Here is a 19,006-nt window from a genome sequence, read left to right on the forward strand (position 1 = left end):
TTTAACTTTGCATTGGCTTTTAATGGTTCCGTTAACCAAAGATTTAACCAGGGCTGCTGCTTTTAAGTCTTTACTTTGGGGTTGTCCAATGATTTTCTTCGTTTTTGATGGATGGGAGAACGGTAGAAAACAAGCATAGCTGCAGTTTATGAAAGAATCACATCAACAAGAATTTTCTAGAATCGCTCAAATAGAGTTGGGGGTGGGCAAGGAGCAAAGGCTCGGCTCTCTCAGGCCCAGGGTTCTACCCCTTCTTCCTCTGGCGCAGCAAGGAGGGGTTGGGGAGAGGGTTGTCCCTCACACACCCCTGGGGAGCTCGGGTTGGCCACACTTCCCCACGGGGGTGATTAAGGACACCCCCGTCCCCTTCCCCTCCCCGCAGCTGCAGCCTCAGCCGCGAAGCATGGGATAGAGCCCAAGTGGAGAACCCGGGTCGCAGGGTAAACAAAAGTGTGCTGGTGTTTAGCGAGAAACAATCGAGCGTTTTCCAAGCATCCGGCCATCAAATCTCGCACTCAGCCAATGTATAAAATCGTAATATGGGGTGGGCGCTTGTATCCGTCTTGGCTGAAGATGTGGCGGCTGTCTAGGAGCTGGCGTTCAACACAAGTAGCTCCTTCGGAGACCTGGGGCCGGTGTCCTGCCCCGCGGCCCGGCGGGCCTAGCGCAAAAGCAACTTGCGGAGGGCGGCGCCGGGCGCGTGCGGGCCGCGCGGGAGCTGGTCCGGGATCATGGCCGCGCTGTGCTCGGCGCGCAGCGTCAGGCGCGGGCACGCGGCGCGCAGCCGCCTCAGGCCGGCCGCGCTCACGTTGCGGCAGAAGTCCACGTGCAGCGTCTGCAGCGCGCGCCCGTGCGCCGCCACGGCCGTCAGCGTGCGGTTGGTGACGCGCGCGCAGTTCTCCAGGTGCAGCGCGCGCAGGCGCGGGCAGCAGCGCAGCAGACGCGCCAGGCAGTCGTCGGTGACGTGGCCGCAGCCAGACAGCGTGACGGATGCCAGGTTGGGGCACCTGCGGAGAGAACGCGGGCCCGGGCCGAGGAGGATGCGGTTAGCCTGCTAGCGTGCGGCCGCCCCCGGTCACGCCCCCTAGCTCCCTGGCTGGTTGGCCCCAGTGCCAACTTTGGGAGACCGCATCTTATAGAGGAGTACCGGGTCTAGCTCTTGTGGCTTAGCTGGTAAAGAATCCGCCTGCAATGCGGGAGATCTGGGTTCGATCCCTGGGTTGGGAAGATGCCCTGGAGAAGCGAAAGACTACCTCCAGTATTCTGGCCTGGAGAATTCCATGGACTATATAGTCCATGGAGTTTCAAAGAGTTGGATCCGATTGAGCGATCTTTGCTTTCATCGGATCTAGCGAGTTTCCCTTTGGGAAGTTGCCCACGGTGACACAACCGGGATCTGAACTGGGACCCACTTCCCTTGCTCTTCTGCTACTCCACCTCACCATACTTGGCTATGAGTGGGCTTTTATCCCCAGGAGCACAAACCCCCGTCCTGCTGTGGACATAGGCGATGCTGGTTTCTAGGAGGGTGAGGAAAGCGGTGCATGGTGACAGCTCAAGTCTAGCTTCAAGCTGAGGCCCTGGTGATCTCGGCAGGACAGTGCAGAGAGGGTTTCCTGTGAAGTGTCTTAGAGTCAGGCCCATTACAACTCTTGGCCATCGGGGCCCCCTATAAGTATTGGTTCTGAGTTCTAGAGCCCTGGTTTCAGCTCAATTTACTGAGGCAGCTACTGCAACTCCACTGGGATGCCAGCCTGCCAGAAGTCAAGATCCACAGGTAGCTAGACCCAGGCCTGTTGTGGATACAGTCAGGGACACAGGTAGCTTGTCCAGAAAGCATGGGGGTAGGGGGTTGTCTCTGCACCAACCTTACCAGCAACTGCTTGGGAAAAAGATCTTGAGCAAAGTTGGAGGTGGCTTCTCTGTGCCGTGACCTTGATTGTCACTCATTACCTGGTATGTATGTTTGAGGTTGGCTGGGAGAGAATAATGCCCTCCAGTGGGGTTGTCCTGAGGACTAAATGAGATTAGAAGTGTCTGGAGCCTGTGCAAGGCCTTCTGTAGGCGCTTCTAAGCCATGTTTCCTGGGAGCAGGCAGGACCAGACTGCTTCCAGTCAAGAACCTGTCTCATGGGTGCAGGCCTTGGCTTCCTCTTGCCAGAGGAAGCTGGAGCCAGGCCACAGAGGATTTCCCTTTTCCCATCAGCCTCCCTCAGTGCCCCTGGGCTGCACCTGACCGAGCCAGCTCAGCTCCCTTTGCTTTAGGAAGGAAATAAGGAACTAAAGTAGACTGGACGTGGCCGCAACCACACACCAAGAACACCCCATCTTTCCAAGTTTGCACATCTTCCTTAGTCTTCATATCTGCCTTCCACCCCCAGTCTCTTGAATGAGGAAACTGGCTCAGGGAGCTCAAGTGATTTGCCTGTGTCTTATTTGCTATCTGACTCAGGACAAATACCTGAACCTTGCTGCACCACCTCTTCATCTGTCAAGTGGGAGAGAAACTGTTATCTTCATGGTGGTGGTGAGGAATAGGTAGGCGTTCAAGCCCCAAGGCTGTTAACATGATTCCTTTCTCTTGAGAACCTTTAGAATAATCCGGAGGCAGGAAGAAACCATCAAAAGAAACCATGGACTCCCTACGCAGCCATCCTTAGCTGTCCCCAGGTGATGGCCAGATCTAGGTTTGGTGCACAGGTATCAGTACCTACTATGTAACAGTGCTACTGTGTCATTTAATCCCAAAGTATCCTGTGAGATAATGCAGTTTATCCCATTTCACAGGGGAAGAAATGAAGTTGAATTAATTTAAATATTTGGGCTGGGGCGTCACATGGTCAGACAGTAGCAGTACCGGGGGGCTCAGCCCCAAGCCCTTTGCTTTTGTACGACGCTCATGACCCGCGCTGTACCCAGACACGTACAGTCCACGCCTTGCTAGTTTGGGGGGTTATACCTGCTTCTCTTACAAGAAGAATGGAAGAAATTTAGGGCAGGCTTTTTGCCCTGCATGTATCACTTCCCTGTTTGTTTACTGGGTCTTGTTAAACCCATCAAAATGGCATGGTCTCATTAGGGACCAACCCCAAATCCATCTATTTTCTTCTATGGCCTTAAAAAAAAAGGAGGGGCCACTACACTATTTGCTTCTGTTCTTTGTTAGGCTGCCAGAATACAGCAGCTGTTAAACCTGGGTGGCAACAAGCAGACTGAACCTAGTTTGTTAGTGAACGAGGGGATCATTTCCTCAAAGGCAGGTCAGGACTGGTAAAGGCTCAGGGAGAGCCTGGCTGAGGAAGGCTATTCTTTCGTGGACTGCTCTGGGCAGGAGGCTGTGACACTGAAGGGAGTCTTGCCACTGTGGGGTCGACAGGTCAAATATAGGATGTATTTAGGACATACTTATGCCAAAAATTATTCCGTCTATCTGAAGTTCAAATTTATCTGGGCCTCTTGAATCTTTATTTGCTAAAATCAGATAATCCTAGACTGTGGCACAAATCACACAACCTGTCAGACTTTTTGATTTACTCATTTGAGAACTTGGGCTACAGCACTCTTCCCTTCAGTTTACTGATCCTCGCAGTAACTTCAGGTACTGTGAAGATGAGTAAGTTTCTCATAAGGAAACCATTGTCTGCACCCCTGCTGGAGCCTGGATTGGTTCATCTAACCCAGAGCTGAGCAGCCTAACCCTCCTTCAGCTGCACTTCACAGGTCTTGGGGTATGCTTGCCAGGAGCAGAGTCAAGGGGGTGAGCTGATTGCTGAATCTTGAAACCTTTTCCTGGGGCCTGACACTGAAAATGAAGGCCCAGCTGGACCCACCCAGCCCTTAATGGCTGCCAGGGAGGACAGCTGCCAGAAGCACAGGGAGAGGCTGAAGCCTAGTTCTTCCTCTCTGCTGAAGCAGCTCCAGGACCTGTGAGGCTAAGAGGAGGATTGGCGCCCTTTCCCCCCATAATTCTGTCCATCCTGTGGAGACTGTGCAGTGGGTGGGCCTGGAGGGTCTGCCTTGGGCCTAGGCTGAGGCACCCAGAAGCAGAACCATCTTGGTCTCGTAATTCACTCTTCCCAGACCCCCAGGAGCCTCCCAGAGCTCTGGATGCCAGCGCTGCTCAGGAGGCGGCCTACCTGTCGCACACCTGGAGGAGGAAATCATTGACTAGGCTCTCGTGCCGGCTGCAGATGTTCCTCTGGAGGGCGCTCTTCAGCCAGTCCTCGATGCTGCACACCTGCACGCGGCTGGAGTGCCAGCAGATGGAAAGGCTCCTGAGCGCCGGGCTCAGGAGGAAGTTGTCCTTCTTGAGTTCTGTGAGGGAACGAAAGTGCAGCAGGGGCCAGAGTGCAGGGTCCTCAAACACGTCCTGGAGCTGGGGGCAGGTCCTGGCAAGGTTCTTCCTGCTGTCCTTGTCCAGGAAGGAGAAGAGGTGCAGCAGGCACTCCCGATTGAGCTGGGTGATGTGCATGGTACGCAGTGGCCACACCACTGAGTGTGGCTGGAGCCCAGGGACCTGACCTACCTCCAGCTGCTCCTCCCCAGCTCCGGGCTGGTGGACATATATGGTTGAAGAATGGTGTTTATTTTTGGCCGACAACTGGTGCTGGCGCTCTGAGGAGGAGGGAAGCCCAGACCCAGACATACGTGGGGCAGTCTGTGGCTCGGCTTATGTTCAGAGGAATTGAAAACCCTGGCAGAAAAGCAGTATATTGAAGTTCAATAGCCTCCTTAAAGGGGATTTCTTTCCTTTTAGCTGACAATGGTATTAGGCAGAGAGCTCTTTTGGCATTTTCATTCGAGGTGTTGGCTGGACCACCTTTGTCCGGGCTTGCAGCCTCTACTCACTGGGAGGGACTCTCATTGTAAATAGTATCTGGCTTTATTTCCTGGGACATCAATATGAGTCTTCGGCTCTACTTTCAATATGAAGAAGCCTGCTGTCTATAAAGAACTAAAGGTGATGGTTTTATGCTCGGAGGTGTAAGCAGAAGCCATGGTTGATGCCCCTTTTCAGTTATTTTGTTCCATAGTGATGGTTTCCAGCCTAGGCTGAACTACCTTCAAATCCTGCTGCTTCCCTCCAAGCAGAGGGATTTCCCAGTTGGCTCTGTTTTTACCCTGAGCTTTTCCATAAAAGATTCGTGTTGAGTAGCTTCTCGCTCTCCAGGGTTCTTGTGTGTGTGTGTGTGTGTGTCACATTTTAAACTTGTTTACTTGGCTTTACATTTTTCCAGTTACGTGTCCTGCTGTATCTAAATCTATATTTCCCCAAGTGCCAGGATGGATGAAGTAACTCTTAATACAAAACTGCTTAAAGCAATTACAAGTTGAAGTATTTTACTCTTGCCCTGTAAGCCAGCCACACATCCTCCTTGTGAATGTGTGTAGTTTAGTTCCCGGCAGTTAAGCTGCTAGGTAAGTTGCCTGGAGGTTTTATTCATGAGTTCTCCCTTCCTAACACAAAACTGAGATTTCTTAATCTCTGGATCCATTTTCTAGTACCGCTTCGCTCCCAGTCCTTCACCAGACCCTACTATTTCCCCTCCTGTGAACTCCTATGTCTTGCTTGGTTTGGGGGCTGCAGTAGTGAGATGAGAACCATTTTTCCTCTGCTAGAGGAGGCCACCTCAGTGGTTACTATTGGTTCCTTTCTCACATAATTAGAATTGGAAGGAATGGGAATACTGTTTCCCCTTGTGCAGATGAAGCACACGTGCCAGGACCCTCTTCCGGAACTGAGGCTTGGTCAGACCTGGTGCAGCTTTGCCTGTAAAAGCAGAATGCAGCCTAGGGGTGAATGTAGCCATTGTGGCGCACTCCCTTGCTTTGAGGAGCCAGTCTCAGTGGTCCCCTGTGCCCAGGTTACCCCACCACTGCCAAGGTCAAGTGGAAAGCATGACTTTTCTTAAAAACAACATACATCAAGAAAACAGCCAAAAGCAAGATGTATTTCTCAAGGAAAGGGTTCCTAGGAACTGCTCATACTTCACACTAATCATTTTAATTGTTCAAATGACAGCTGACAGCCAGAGTCCCTCTTTGGGCTCTAGTTAAACTTATATAAAAGGTACTGCTGCACCACAGGTGTGTTTACTGGAAAGCCTTTAGGATTTCCCTCCTGAATCCTTTCCAAACCAGTACTTTTTAGAGGGCTGATCCCTGGAAGTAGTTGGTTCTTTCACCTTCTTAAAGGCAGAGTAGTGTAAGCATGCCAGCCACACTTGTGTCTCCCAAGCTGCACTTCAACAGCTCTGCTTGAGCAGCAAATATGGGCAGAGCCGGGCCACATCACTGCTCCTCACGTGGGGTGGTAGGAGGCACCCCAGAATATAGGGTGGGTCCACAGGCATGCCTGCCTACAGGGAGGGCTGTGACTCACAGCCGGGTGTTCTGGCAGCTGTTCCTCCAAGCCCCTCCCTCTCCGCCCTGTGGAGCTCGGCTCCTCCACAGCCTCTGACCAGCATGGCTGCCAAAAGGAAACGTGCAATTTGGGAACTGGAGGCAAAACCATTTGGGCTGCAGGCGTCTGTCTTCAGTTTTAGAAGACTGACAGAAACAGGCAAATGAGTACCAGAAAAACGATGGGTGTGGACACAGGGCGTTTCTTACAGGAGCTTACTGTAAAGCAGGCATTTAGTCTTTAACAGTGGCAGTTGTTTCCCTGTTTGATCCTTTGCCCAGAGCCCCAAACCTGGTTCCTCAAAGTAGTCTGGCTCTGACGGAGGCAAGTGGACCTCATTCTTATAAAATCAGTGTCACAAGGAAGAACAGGACGAAGTCACGCAGTGCGGGTGAGCTCCCTTGGGACCTGCCTGTGGCACTGGATGACCTGCTGCCACCAACCCTGCCTCTCCAGGTCATTCTGTCTGGGCCCAAGTGTACCAGCAGCCCCAGGTGATGAGGGGTTCGTAAAAACCTGCTACCTGTTGACTCATTCCAAAGGCCTGTAGCTTGAGCAAGTACATCATCACTTAGCTCCACTGAAAGAGGTTCAGAAATAATAGTCAAAAGGGAAGAGACCAGATCTTTAATGATACTTTCCATAAAAGTTCAGGTTGGTGAAGCAGAAAAGGGCTATGATTACAACTTAAATCAGTCACTTGCACAAGTAATCCTCTCAGCATCATACAAATTAGGTTTCAGTGGAAATGATTACCTCTCACACAACCAACACTCACAGAGGGAAGTCTGAAGTCCATCGCAGTCAGACCTGAGGGGGAAGGTCCTCACCCAGCGAGGTGATGCACAGACCTTGGACTACAGCATGATGCCACCCACTCCCACTCCTTCCTGCGCTGTGGGCACCCTCCTGCAGCCACGCTCTGGTCCCCCTTATCTGTTCCTGGCTGCAGAAACAGACTTTGCTCAGGAGCTTCTCCAGGGCCCACGTGAAGAGGCCACTTCAGCTATAAAGGGAACGTGAGAGTTTAGGGGATGGTAGAGGTGGAAGTGGGATAAGTGTACTTAGACATATGTACACACACTAAACCAATGGAGAGGTTTGGCTTGAAGAAATAAATATGTCCCCAACCCTAGAAACCAAGCTGCTGAGCAGGTTCCACAGGTGAGATACACATTTAACACTTAACCAGGGCCCATACACTTTACTGGTTTAATTCTATTACATTTGTCATCACTAGACACTGAGTAGAATCCAGTGGATAAGCAAAGGTTTTCTCCACCATGGAGAGAGATTTGTGTTGCCACAAACTGTTTCTGTCACCCACCTGTGTGGGAGGACTTCTGAGGAAGTTTTGTTCCAAGGAGCCCTGTGACTTGGCGCGAGGCCCTGCCTCAGCACTGCTCTCTGAGTGGGAAGCCACACACGTGCTAGAGGCAACACGGCACCAGGGAACAGCCCTGAAGAGCACGAAGGTCAGCTTTCAAAATAGGCGTGATAAGGCTGCACAGTTAAATTTTCAAAACAGAAATAGGCACATTTACATCACTGGTGTTCAAGTGCACAGTTCACATGGATCCAGTCGCTTTTCCAAAGAACCTTCATGGTATCCTTCAGGCATGTCTGCTTTAATCAAATGAAGAGATAGAAACACTCCAAAATTCAATAGAGGAAGTGTGTTCATCTCTTAAGCCAACATGTTGCCTGTGTAAGCACCACTTTCCCCAACAAAGTAGTCTAGTCTGTTGTAAGTTCCATTTGGTAGAGGCCATTTTCCTCCATGAACACTGCCGGAGGCTTTCTTGTTGGAATTGTAACTGCTGCCCACGCAGAGACTAGTGATCTAAGTGCAAATGTTACAAGTTACCGCTGTGTATCTTCTAAGCAAGAGAGACTGGATTCATAGGAGTGAGGTCAGAGGAGATGCACATTTCTAGTTCAATGTCATGTGATGTTAATGTACTGATACAGTAGATCAAGTTATGTGAAATTGTCATTTTTGTAGTTCAAAAAGTTGTGGCTCGACGTATGTAATTTACCATTGTAAACTGTTTTAAATACATGTTTTCCTCTTAATTTTATCTTCTGGGCTCTCTAAGTTCTAAGATCTCTACATGCTGGCAAAGCTTTTTTCTCTGGAGTGAAACTGTAGACCAGCACCATCTGAGAGCTCTGCCCACAGGTGGAACTGTCCAGCCCTAGGTGGGCCTGTGCCGAGTGGCTGCTGAGAACTTGAACCATGACCAGTGTGAAGAACTGAGTTTTCAATATATTTTTAATTAAAATCAACACTTAACTGTACGTGGCCAGTGACCACTGTATTGGATGGTAGACGTTCAGACATAATTTGCTCCTAGTTATTTTAAACGGTTTAGCAGGTGTGTTCTGCTCTGAGAAAATGTGGGATTTTTCCAGCTAATATTAAAGTGGGAATGAAGCAGCTCTGTTTCCGCAGCTTCAAATATCCAAGCTAGGGGGAGTGCCACTCAACTTTCTTTTACATCCATACACTTAAAATCTGGACCATTTTTTTTTAACAGAAAAAAATATGAGAAAGTATGATTGGCTGGCTTAACATAAACTAACTACATTCTGCCCCCCGTAACAACTTGTAGAGAACTGGGACAAGAGGAAAATACCGACTGGAACAAGGAGCGAACGTGACAATGTGCTGGTCCTATCGCACAGGCCTAGCTGGAGCCCCCTCCTCCTCTCACTAATTTGCACGCTGTGCACCAGCACCCCAAGATCAGCAGGCTGACTCAGACACTTGAGGAAAGCACAGGAAGCTTCATTAGATGGGATTCTGGTTCCAGATTTCAATTTGAATTAAAGCTAAGTAGTGCCGGTGCCTACTTTTCTTGAAAACAATTTCAAAAGACTGCTAAGCTAAACAACAAAAACTCTGCTTATTCAAAGTGAAAATATTTTCATTTGCTCTGCTATGAGCATAGGCCAGTGAGAGGTTTAAAGAGTTGTTAAAACTTAAAGACTTTAGTTTCCTCCTGTGGACTCCACAGTGTTACCCGAAGTTTAGGTGATGGTCAGAATCAACTTTGGAAGGTAGCATCTCAACCTCTGGTGGCCAAGTAAGAAGTAAGACCAGAGTGGACATGCAGTTAATCCCAGTGCTACAACCAATGGGGGAATTAGGTGCTGACTCAAAAAGGCAAACACGACACTACAGTTTCTTCACACTGGACAAATAACACTTGGATAACATGGAGCTGTGTCACGGAATTTCTGAAACACTTTTAAGTGTATTTGGTCTTATTTGGACTGTACAGTACCCCTATCTCATCTATGAAAGTGCCCCCAAACAAACAAAAAAAGTAATTCTTGAATTTGCAATGTAGGTACAACTAAATCAACTGATTTATTTAGTGTGTGCTGATAAACAGCACCTTTGAGAGATATCAAGAGCAGCAGTCACCTGGTCTATTTAATGATGCCCTTCCTGTTCTCTTTTACAAGCAGAAAGAATGATTACTGAGCAGTCACTGAACTCTTGTGAGCCACAAATTTACGAGCACACATGATAACTTGGTTTAGAGCCAACCTGAGCTCCCTTGATCTGTGAGAAGGCAGCAGGTGGTTACACTGCTCTTCACAATCGTGAACATCTCTCGCTTTCAGCATATGAGAGTAACAAAGCATTGATGTAAATGTGCCTCAAAGTGAGAACTGAACATTAATATAAAAAAGTCAAATAGAACTAAGTTCTTGAAACTACATATAAAAACTGAATTATTACAACTAAAGCAGCAAATCAAAATATCTGCTGAGGTTTTCTGGTAGAACTAAAAAAAAAAAAATTAGTTGGTGCCCATGTTCAATAAGTCACTACCATTGACAAAATAAAACTAAACCCAAAACAGGAGACTGAAAAGTGCATAATGAAATTAAATCTTAGATCAAGTATTTATGGAAAATTGGAAATGTCTGTCCGGTATAGTTGACAAATAATGATTTGGAGGAGGTATTAAAGTTTGTCCGATCCAGCTTTGGCCTGGCGTTCCACATAAAAAAGGATGTAGGCCTTGGCCTTCAGCACGGTGTCTTCATCGGTCAGTGTTACAGTACTGTCATTGAAATGGAACCAGCGACCTTCGTGAGTTGCGTATGCTGTGTAATGTCCAGAACCGACCCTGTAAAGAAAGGTCAAATGATCAAAGAAGAAGACTACAGAAATCATGCAAGAATCTGTGCAACCATATAAAATATTAGAAGGACAATAAATTGTAATAAGTACTATATGGAATAAATTCTAGAGATATGTAGTTTAAGACAGTTGATTAAGCTCACGTGTTTATCTTCTTGAAACTCATCGAAATGACAAGGAATATAGTGACACTGGAAAACAGGGAAGAGTGCCATGGACTGACCAGAAGCTGAAGATTTTCTGGAACACACAAAGCTGTGTTTACACGGCACTGGATTAACAGAGAAACTAAGCATCAAAGGAGTCTAACAAGCAGAGGTCAAGGCCTATGGAAACATGGAAAACTTAGGACCAGATTTCCCATCAGTCTTAGAAGAAACCTGAGCACAGGACAGAAATCTGCCTCCAGGACTTTCTCTCCTACTTTGACCATCAAAGGCTTTTCTTTCTCAGCATGACCCACCCACTCACACATGGAGCCCCAGAGTCAGTCCTCCTGGGTAGGAGGAAGCCTGTAGACAGAACAAAGACCTTCACAAACTGCTAGAAAAACCCTTACAACATTTCATGAGCTGAAGACACCAGACTAAGAGTATCCCTGTCAACTACCAAACAAATACATCTCAAGTAATTTCTTTAGTCCAAAGAAAAAACAAGCAAATGAGAATCAGACGTGTAATGGACTTATCATTTGTAACTATGAATGGTGAAGTCAATAGAGCAATGTCACAAAGTTCAGAGTGAAGAGGATTTTCAACATGGATAGTGGCTTGCCAAGTCTGAAGGTAAAACTAACATCCTCAAGCAGACCAGAAAAAGCAAAGAAAATACCCCTAATACAGGCTTTTAAGGGAAAAAAGTAATCAAGAATGTTATATAACAAAATAAGAAATGTACCTTTAAAGTAGAGAACATGAAGTTTATTCTAAATAATACCTGTTTCCCTCCATTTAAGTATCAATTGGCCAAGGAAATCAGCAGTCTTTTGGAGTAATGACTACTCAGGATTTTGTGGACAGTAGACTAGTTGTGAATGCTGGGCTCAAATGAACCTTTCTCCATTTTGCTTTTGGGTGCCTTCTCTTCATGCTTTGCAACGTATCTCAGGAATACTCTTTCTCACCAAGACTGAAGGAAAGTTTTACCAGTCACTCAGTTGTGTCCAACTCTCTGTAACCCCATGAACTACAGCATGCCAGGCTTCCCTATCCTTCACTATCCCCTGGAGTTTGCTCAAACTCATGTCCATTAGTCAGTGATGCCATCCAACCATCTCATATCTGTTGCCCCCTTCTCCTTTTGCCCTCAATCTTTCCCAGCATCAGGGTCTCCAGGCAATCTTGATTCCAGACTGTGCTTCATCCAGCCCAGCATTTTGCATGATGTACTCTGCATACAAGTTAAATAAACAGGGTGACAACATACCAGCCCTGACATACTCCTCTCCCAATTCTGAACCAGTCAGTTGTTCCATGTACAGTTCTAACTGTTGCTTCTTGACCTGCATACAGGTTTCTCAGGAAGCAGGTGAGGTGGTCTGGTATTCCCATCTCTTTAAGAATTTTCCACAGTTTGTTGTGATCTACACAGTCAAAGGCTTTAATATAGTCAATGAAGCAGTAGTAAATATTTTTCTGGAATTCTCTTTATGCTTTCTCTATGATCCAACGGATGCTGTCAATTTGATCTTTGGTTCTTCTGCCTTTTCCAAATCCAGCTTGTACAACTGGATAGTCTTGGTTCATGTATTGTTGAAGCTTAGCTTGAAGGATTTTGAGCCCATTATCCTACCATGTGAAATGAGCACAATTGTGCGGTAGTTTGAGCATTCTTTGGCATTGCCCTTTTTTGGGACTGTAATGAAAACTGACCTTTTCCAGTCCTGTGGCCACTGCTGAGTTTTCCAAATTTGCTGCCATACTGAGTGCAGCACTTTCAGAGCATCATCTTTTAGGATTTGAAATAGCTCAGCTGGAATTCCATCATCTCCACTAGCTTTGTTCTTAGTAATGCTTCCTAAGGCCCACTTGACTTCACATTCTAGGATGCCTGGCTCTGGATGAGTGATCACACCATTGTGGTTGTCCGGGTCATTGATACCATTTTTGTACAGTTATTCTGTGTATTCTTGCCACCTGTTCTTAATATCTTCTGCTTCTGATAGGTCCATACTGTTTCTGTCCTTTATTGTGCCTATCTTTGCATGAAATGTTCCCTTGGTATCTCTAATTTTCTTGAAGAAATCTCTAGTCTTTCCCATTCTATTGTTCTCCTCTATTTCTTTGCATTGCTCACTTAAGAAGGCTTTTTTCTCTCTCCTTGCTATTCTTTGGAACTCTGCATTCAGACAGGTATATCTTTCTCTTTCTCCTTTGCCTCTATTCTTTGCTCAGCTGTCTGTAAGGCCTCCTCAGACAGACATTTTGCCCTGTTGCATTTCTTTTTTGGGGGGATAGTTTTGATCACTGCCTCCTGTACAATGATAGTTCTTCAGGCACTCTGTCATCCGGATCTAATCCCTTGAATCTATTTGTCACTTCCACTGCAAGGGATTTGATTTAGGTCATACCTGAATGGCCTAGTAGTTGTCCCTACTTACTTCAGTTTAAGGCGGCTGCTGCTGCTGCTGCTGCTGCTGCTGCTGCCACCGCCACTAAGTCACTTCAGTCGTGTCCAACTCTGTGTGACCCCATAGACAGCAGCCCATCAGGCTCCCTCGTCCCTGGGATTCTCCAGGCAAGAACACTGGAGTGGGCTGCCATTTCCTTCTCCAATGCATGAAAGTGAAAAGTCAAAGGGAAGTCGCTCAGTCGTGTCTGACTTTGCAACCCCATGGACTGCAGCCAACCAGGCTCCTCCATCCATGGGATTTTCCAGGCAAGAGTACTGGAGTGGGGTGCCATTGCCTTCTCCATCAGTTTAAGTCTGAATTATGCAATAAGAAGCTCATGATCTGAGCCACAGTCAGCTCTCAGTCTTGTTTTTGCTGACTGTTCAGGGCTTCTCTATCTTCAGCTGCAAAGAATATAATCAATCTGATTTCAGGACTGACCACCTGGTGATGTCCATGTGTAGAGTCGTCTCTTGTGCTGTTGGAAGAGGATGTTTGCTATGACCAGAGCATTCTCTTGACAAAACTGTTAGCCTTTGCTCTGGTTCATTTTGTACTCCAAAGCCAAACCTGTTACTCCTGGTATCTCTTGACTTTCTACTTTTGCATTCCAGTCCCCTATGATGAAAAGGACATCTTCTTTTGGTGCTAGTTCTAGAAGGTCTTATATGTCTTCGTAGAACCATTCAACTTCATCTTTTCCAGCGTTAGTGGTTGGGACATAGACTTGGATTACTGTGATTTGAATGGTTTGCCCTGGAAACAAACCTAGATCATTCTGTCATTTTTGAGATTGCACCCAAGTACTGCATCTTGGACTCTTGTTGACTATTCCATTTATTCTAAGGGATTCTTGCCCAAAGTAATAGATATAATAGTCATCTGAATTAAATTTGACCATTCCTGTCCATTTTAGTGAATGAATCTGAATCTGTTGTAGAGGGAGCTGGGAGAGTTACTGCGAGTGGTACAAAATTATAGGTCTTTACTGCCCTATTCCCAACCCCAAGAGAGCCCGCTGGCATACTCACCCAGAGCCATGGTGCACCACCACAGCAGCGAGGTCGTACAGGCAGTTCTCTGGGCCACTGTTCTCGGGCTACAGATCAGGGGAGAAGGTATCCCAGGACTGAGTTAGGAGCAGTGGTCAATGACATCAGCATCTCCCTACCTCAATGACCTCCACCCTCTGTCTGTGAAGATTTAATTTTACTAACAAATATAATTACGTTACCTCTAGTAAATAGCATTTCATGTCTAGGCCTCGCAGGGGAAATTCTACATATGTATCAACTTTGTTTCTTAAATATGCTGTCCAATGAAATCTTTTCAAATGTAAGCATAGCACCTGGATGAGAGATAAAGACAAAAATTGTAAACAAGCGGTTAATTTACCTTTCAATCAAAATTAACTACTTGATGGTACTAATATCTCTTAGATAATATTTTAGGCAGTCCATCAGTTTTTCTTTTGATTTTGATATTGGTTTCTTCCATGAATACCTTTTTATGATACTGTGATTTATAATAATGTGTTTAGTTTTGTCTCCTTTCCTGACACAAGATCCTAAAAGCCTTGAAATTTCCTCAGTGAAGAGAGCACACAGAGTTATCTTTTGTTATGTTAGTGAGGTATGGGGGCTTGTTGCCAAGAGAACCAATCAAGAAATTGAGTTAAAACTTTCAGTCCTACCTCCCTGACCCACAAAAGGGAGAGGGATTGGAGGCTGAACGATCAGCAGTGCCCAGTGATTTAATCAGTCGTGTCTGTGTAATGAAGCCCAAAGGACGAGGTTTGGAGCGCTTCCAGGTTGGGGAACCAGAGCTCTTCCACGTGCCACCATGCAAGGCCCCAAATTCCATGAGGACAGAAACTCCTTTGTTCAGGACTTTGCCCTATCTCTTCATCTGGTTGTTGATTTGTATCCTTTAACATCCTTTGTCATGAATTGATAATCTGGTGAGCAGACAGGTTTCCTGGGTTCTGTGAGCTGCTGTAGCAAATTAATGGAACCCAAGAAGGTAGAAGGGTCATGGGGACCTCTGATTTCCACCTAGCCGGTCACAAGCAGGAGTGACAATGGGGACATGTGACGGATGTCTGCAGTCCAAGCAAGGAGTCACAGGGACCCTCAGTTTGTAATTTGTCCCTGCAGAAGCCTAAGCCCAAAGTAACAGCCTGGGCTTGTGATGGTGTCTGATGTGGAGGGCAATCTTGTGGGACTGAGCTCCTTTACCGTGTGGAATCCGAAGCTCTCTCTGAGTAAGTAGTGTCAGGATGGAGTTGAATTGTATGTAGGATACCTATGGTGTCACAGAACTGCATGGGTGGTGTGGTGGGGAAACCCTACCCGTCGCGCTCTGTAAACAGTGATCAGGACATATTTACTTAGGAATTCATAAAGGGCTTAGTTTTATTGAAAACCCTAGAGACCAATGCAGAACAGATTATTTAAGTATAAAGTTAGAAAAATAATTTGTCTTCCAACCAATCATAAGTATTTTCCCCCTCAAAACTGCATTATAACTTGAAATGCAACACTTACCTTGGGTAGTTTCTGAATCCAAAACTTTTTAGTGGACTTCTGTTTCTTCTTGCACTTGTGGCACATATATAACTCTGTCTCATCAAGTTCTTCTAAGTCAGTAAAACTGCGAAGACAATCTAAACCAAAATTGATTTTGGCAGCATTAAAGGAGGATGCTTTTTATAGAGGAAGTGTACTGTAGGAAAAAAAAGACTATGAACTTTGAAAGTGAACAATTCAGGTTCAGATCTCAGCTTTATTAGCTATGTGACCTTAGAAGAGTCAGCTTTTCTTTTGCAAAATAGAGACCCTCAAAAAAGTCTACATTGAAGAACTGCTGTGAGGAAGAGAAGTAACATGTATAATGTGCCTGGCATCATGTCTAACATCTGGTGATGATCAGTTCATGACAGATGATATTATTGTAGTTGGGTTTACTATTATTAGTAAAAGAATTAATCTGAATAATTCTGACAGAAGTGGTTCCCTAATGAAATCAAGGTTCAAACAGCAGTGTTCTCTCAATGTCTTATATAACAAAGGACAGAACCCCAAGTTCATAAAAAAGTCAAATTTACATCAAATGTTTCAGTCAGAATTTATTCCAAAATAGATTACAAAAGGCTTCATCATTGACCTTCCTACAATATCACCAGTGAATCCTTTGTTTCACACTCTACTCAAAATCCTGTGAGATGGACCATAGGTGTATTTTTTCCTTTCAAACATTTAACTGTGTCGTCTGGGGTTTAGTAAACTTTGGCCCCAGGCCAAATCCAGCCACCTGATTCTGTAAATAAAGCCTGGAATATAATCACACCTACTCATTTATATACTCTCTGGCTGTTTTTACACTACAGCAGCAGACCCGAGCAGCTGTGACACAGACTATTTGCTGAAAAGCCTAAAATAATTACCATCTGGCCCTTTATAGAAAAAGTTTGCCGAATCCTGGCACAATTAGTAATATATTCAGAAGTCCATATAAAATGAATGCATTGTTCTGTGAGAATTGATATACTATTTTTTTAGAGAAAAATATGAATGCCTTTGTATCCACCACTCTGCTAAGGATATGGACTATCTAGTACTCGAGGAGCCAGAGTTGATGTGAATGGCATCCCCTAGAGTTGTGGAGGGGGTGGCCAGCCCTGTTCAGAGCTTCCTAGGTGCCTTTTCCCAATCAGCTCCCTCACCACCCCAGGAGTACTCACTATCCTGACTTTTGTTCAGTCATTTCTTGGCTTGTCTTTTTAGATCATATATAATGCCCTTATGCATCTTTAAAACAGTATGAGGCTTGGTTTGAGAAGTTGGTTGGGTCGCAAGCACAAACAGCATATAAGGAAAGGCAACATTGTACTCAAGAGTCTTCAGGTCATAGTCAACCTTGGCATTAGAGAGACTATAAGGAAGAGCCCCTTCAGGGAAGTTAGTGGGGCAAAGTCTAGCAGGGTTTATGAGTGGGCCAGATTCTACACAGACCAACATGTGTCCAGAAGGCCCATGTACTTTTTTTTTTTTAAGCATACTTTTAAAAACCATAACATCGGTTTCAAGTGTATAATATAATGCTTCAGTATTTATATATATTGTGAAATGATCACAATAAATCTAGTTACCGTTAGTCACCATAAGTTACAAATTTGTTTCTTCTGAGGACAGCTTATAAGACTTATTCTTAGTGACTTCCAAATATGCAATAAAGTATTAACTGTAGTTAGCATGCTATTCATTACATCCCCGTGACTTACAAGTGCAAAATTGTACTTTTTGACTTCCTTTACCTATTTTACCGACCCCACCCCCTGGATCTTGGCACCCACCAATCTGTTACCCTTATATATGAACTTATTTTTGTTTTTTAAATTCTGTTAAGTGAGGTCATGACTCATTGGAAAAGACAGGGATTGGGGGTAGGAGGAGAAGGGGACGACAGAGAATGAGATGGCTGGATGGCATCACTGACTCGATGGACGTGAGTTTGAGTGAACTCCGGGAGTTGATGATGGACAGGGAGGCCTGGTGTGCTGCAGTTTATGGGGTCGCAAAGAGTCGGACACGACTGAGCGACTGAACTGAACTGAAGTGAGGTCATACGGCATGTTTTTCTCTGACTTACTTCACGTAGCATGGTACCCTCAAGATCCATCCATGTTGTCCCAAATGACAAGATTTCTTTTTCATGACTGAATTATATTCCATTGTGCATGTGAGTGAGTATGAGAGAGTGTGTTATCACATTGTCTTTACCCATTCATCCATCACTGGACACTATCTTGGCTATTGTAAATGCTGCTGCAATGAACATGAAGGCGCATCTATCTTTTGAAATTAGTGCTTTTGTTTTCTTTGGACAGCCACCCAGCAGTGGGGCTGCTAGATCATATGGTAGTTCTGTTTGAAATTTTTTGAGGAGCCTCCATTCTGTTTTCTGTAGTGGCAACACCAGTTTACAATCCCACTAACAGTGAGTGAGTGCTCCCTTTCTCACACCCTCCTCAACACTTGTTAGTTGCTGTCTTCTTGATGACTGCCACTCTTATAGGTGTGAGGTGGTATTTCATTGTGGTCTTGATTTTTATTTCCCTGATCATTAATGATGTTGAGCATCTATTCATATACCTGTTGGCCCTCTGTTTGTCTTTGGGAAAATGTCCATTCAGATCTGCTCATTTCTTACAGCTGACTCCACTTATATGCAGATACTGTTTAGTAGCAAATGCCCCCCACTCCAGTACTCTTGCCTCGAAAATTCCATGGACGGAGGAGCCTGGAAAGCTGCGGTCCATGGGGTTGCTGCGACTTCACTTTCACTTTTCACTTTCATGCACTGGAGAAGGAAATGGCAACCCACTCCAGTGTTCTTGCCTGGACAACCCCAGGGACGGGGGAGCCTGGTGGGCTACCATCTATGGGGTCACACAGAGTCGGACACCACTGAAGTGACTTAGCAGCTACAATACTGTGGCTGGTTGAACCCATAAAGCAGAACTGTGTATGTGAAGGGCTGCCTATAAATTACATGTGAACTAACCCCCTCATTGTTCAAGGGTTGACTATAATCAGGTTTTTTTTTCCTGCTATAGAGTTGTGCAAATTTTTTAAATATATTTTAGATATTAACTCCTTATCAGATACACGATGCAAATTCAGTGGGCTGCCTTTTCATTTTGCTGATGCTTTCCTTTGCTGTACAGAAGCTTTTATTTTCATGTGGTCCCACGTGGTTTCCGTTTTGTTGCCTTTGCTTTTGCAGTCAGATCCAAAAAACCATCACCAAGACTGATGTCAAGGAACTG

The 19,006-nt window shown here is 45.7% G+C and overlaps 2 protein-coding genes across 5 annotated transcripts in view; both read right to left on the reverse strand.

Moving 5' to 3' along the window:
* On the reverse strand, positions 1-6,873 carry FBXL22 (F-box and leucine rich repeat protein 22). Its single transcript, XM_019967832.2, has 2 exons — positions 4,137-6,873; positions 1-1,007 (listed from the first exon to the last, which is right to left on the reverse strand). The coding sequence occupies exons 1-2, from the start codon at positions 4,643-4,645 to the stop codon at positions 662-664; spliced, it is 855 nt and encodes a 284-aa protein (XP_019823391.2). The 5' UTR covers positions 4,646-6,873; the 3' UTR covers positions 1-661.
* A 142-nt stretch (positions 6,874-7,015) lies between these two features.
* The window catches only part of USP3 (ubiquitin specific peptidase 3), a 102,514-nt gene continuing 90,523 nt past the window's right edge, over positions 7,016-19,006 (reverse strand). For all 4 annotated transcript variants that reach the window (XM_019968710.2, XM_070797443.1, XM_019968713.2 and 1 more), the window contains 4 exons: positions 15,723-15,841; positions 14,411-14,524; positions 14,208-14,275; positions 7,016-10,551 (listed from right to left, as the gene is read on the reverse strand). In XM_019968710.2, the coding sequence (XP_019824269.1) occupies positions 10,386-10,551; positions 14,208-14,275; positions 14,411-14,524; positions 15,723-15,841 (467 nt within the window). In that variant the 3' untranslated portion in view covers positions 7,016-10,385. The remainder of the gene's footprint in view (positions 10,552-14,207; positions 14,276-14,410; positions 14,525-15,722; positions 15,842-19,006) is intronic.

Source organism: Bos indicus, chromosome 10 (genome assembly GCF_029378745.1).
Source record: "Bos indicus isolate NIAB-ARS_2022 breed Sahiwal x Tharparkar chromosome 10, NIAB-ARS_B.indTharparkar_mat_pri_1.0, whole genome shotgun sequence".
Lineage (NCBI taxonomy): Eukaryota > Metazoa > Chordata > Mammalia > Artiodactyla > Bovidae > Bos > Bos indicus.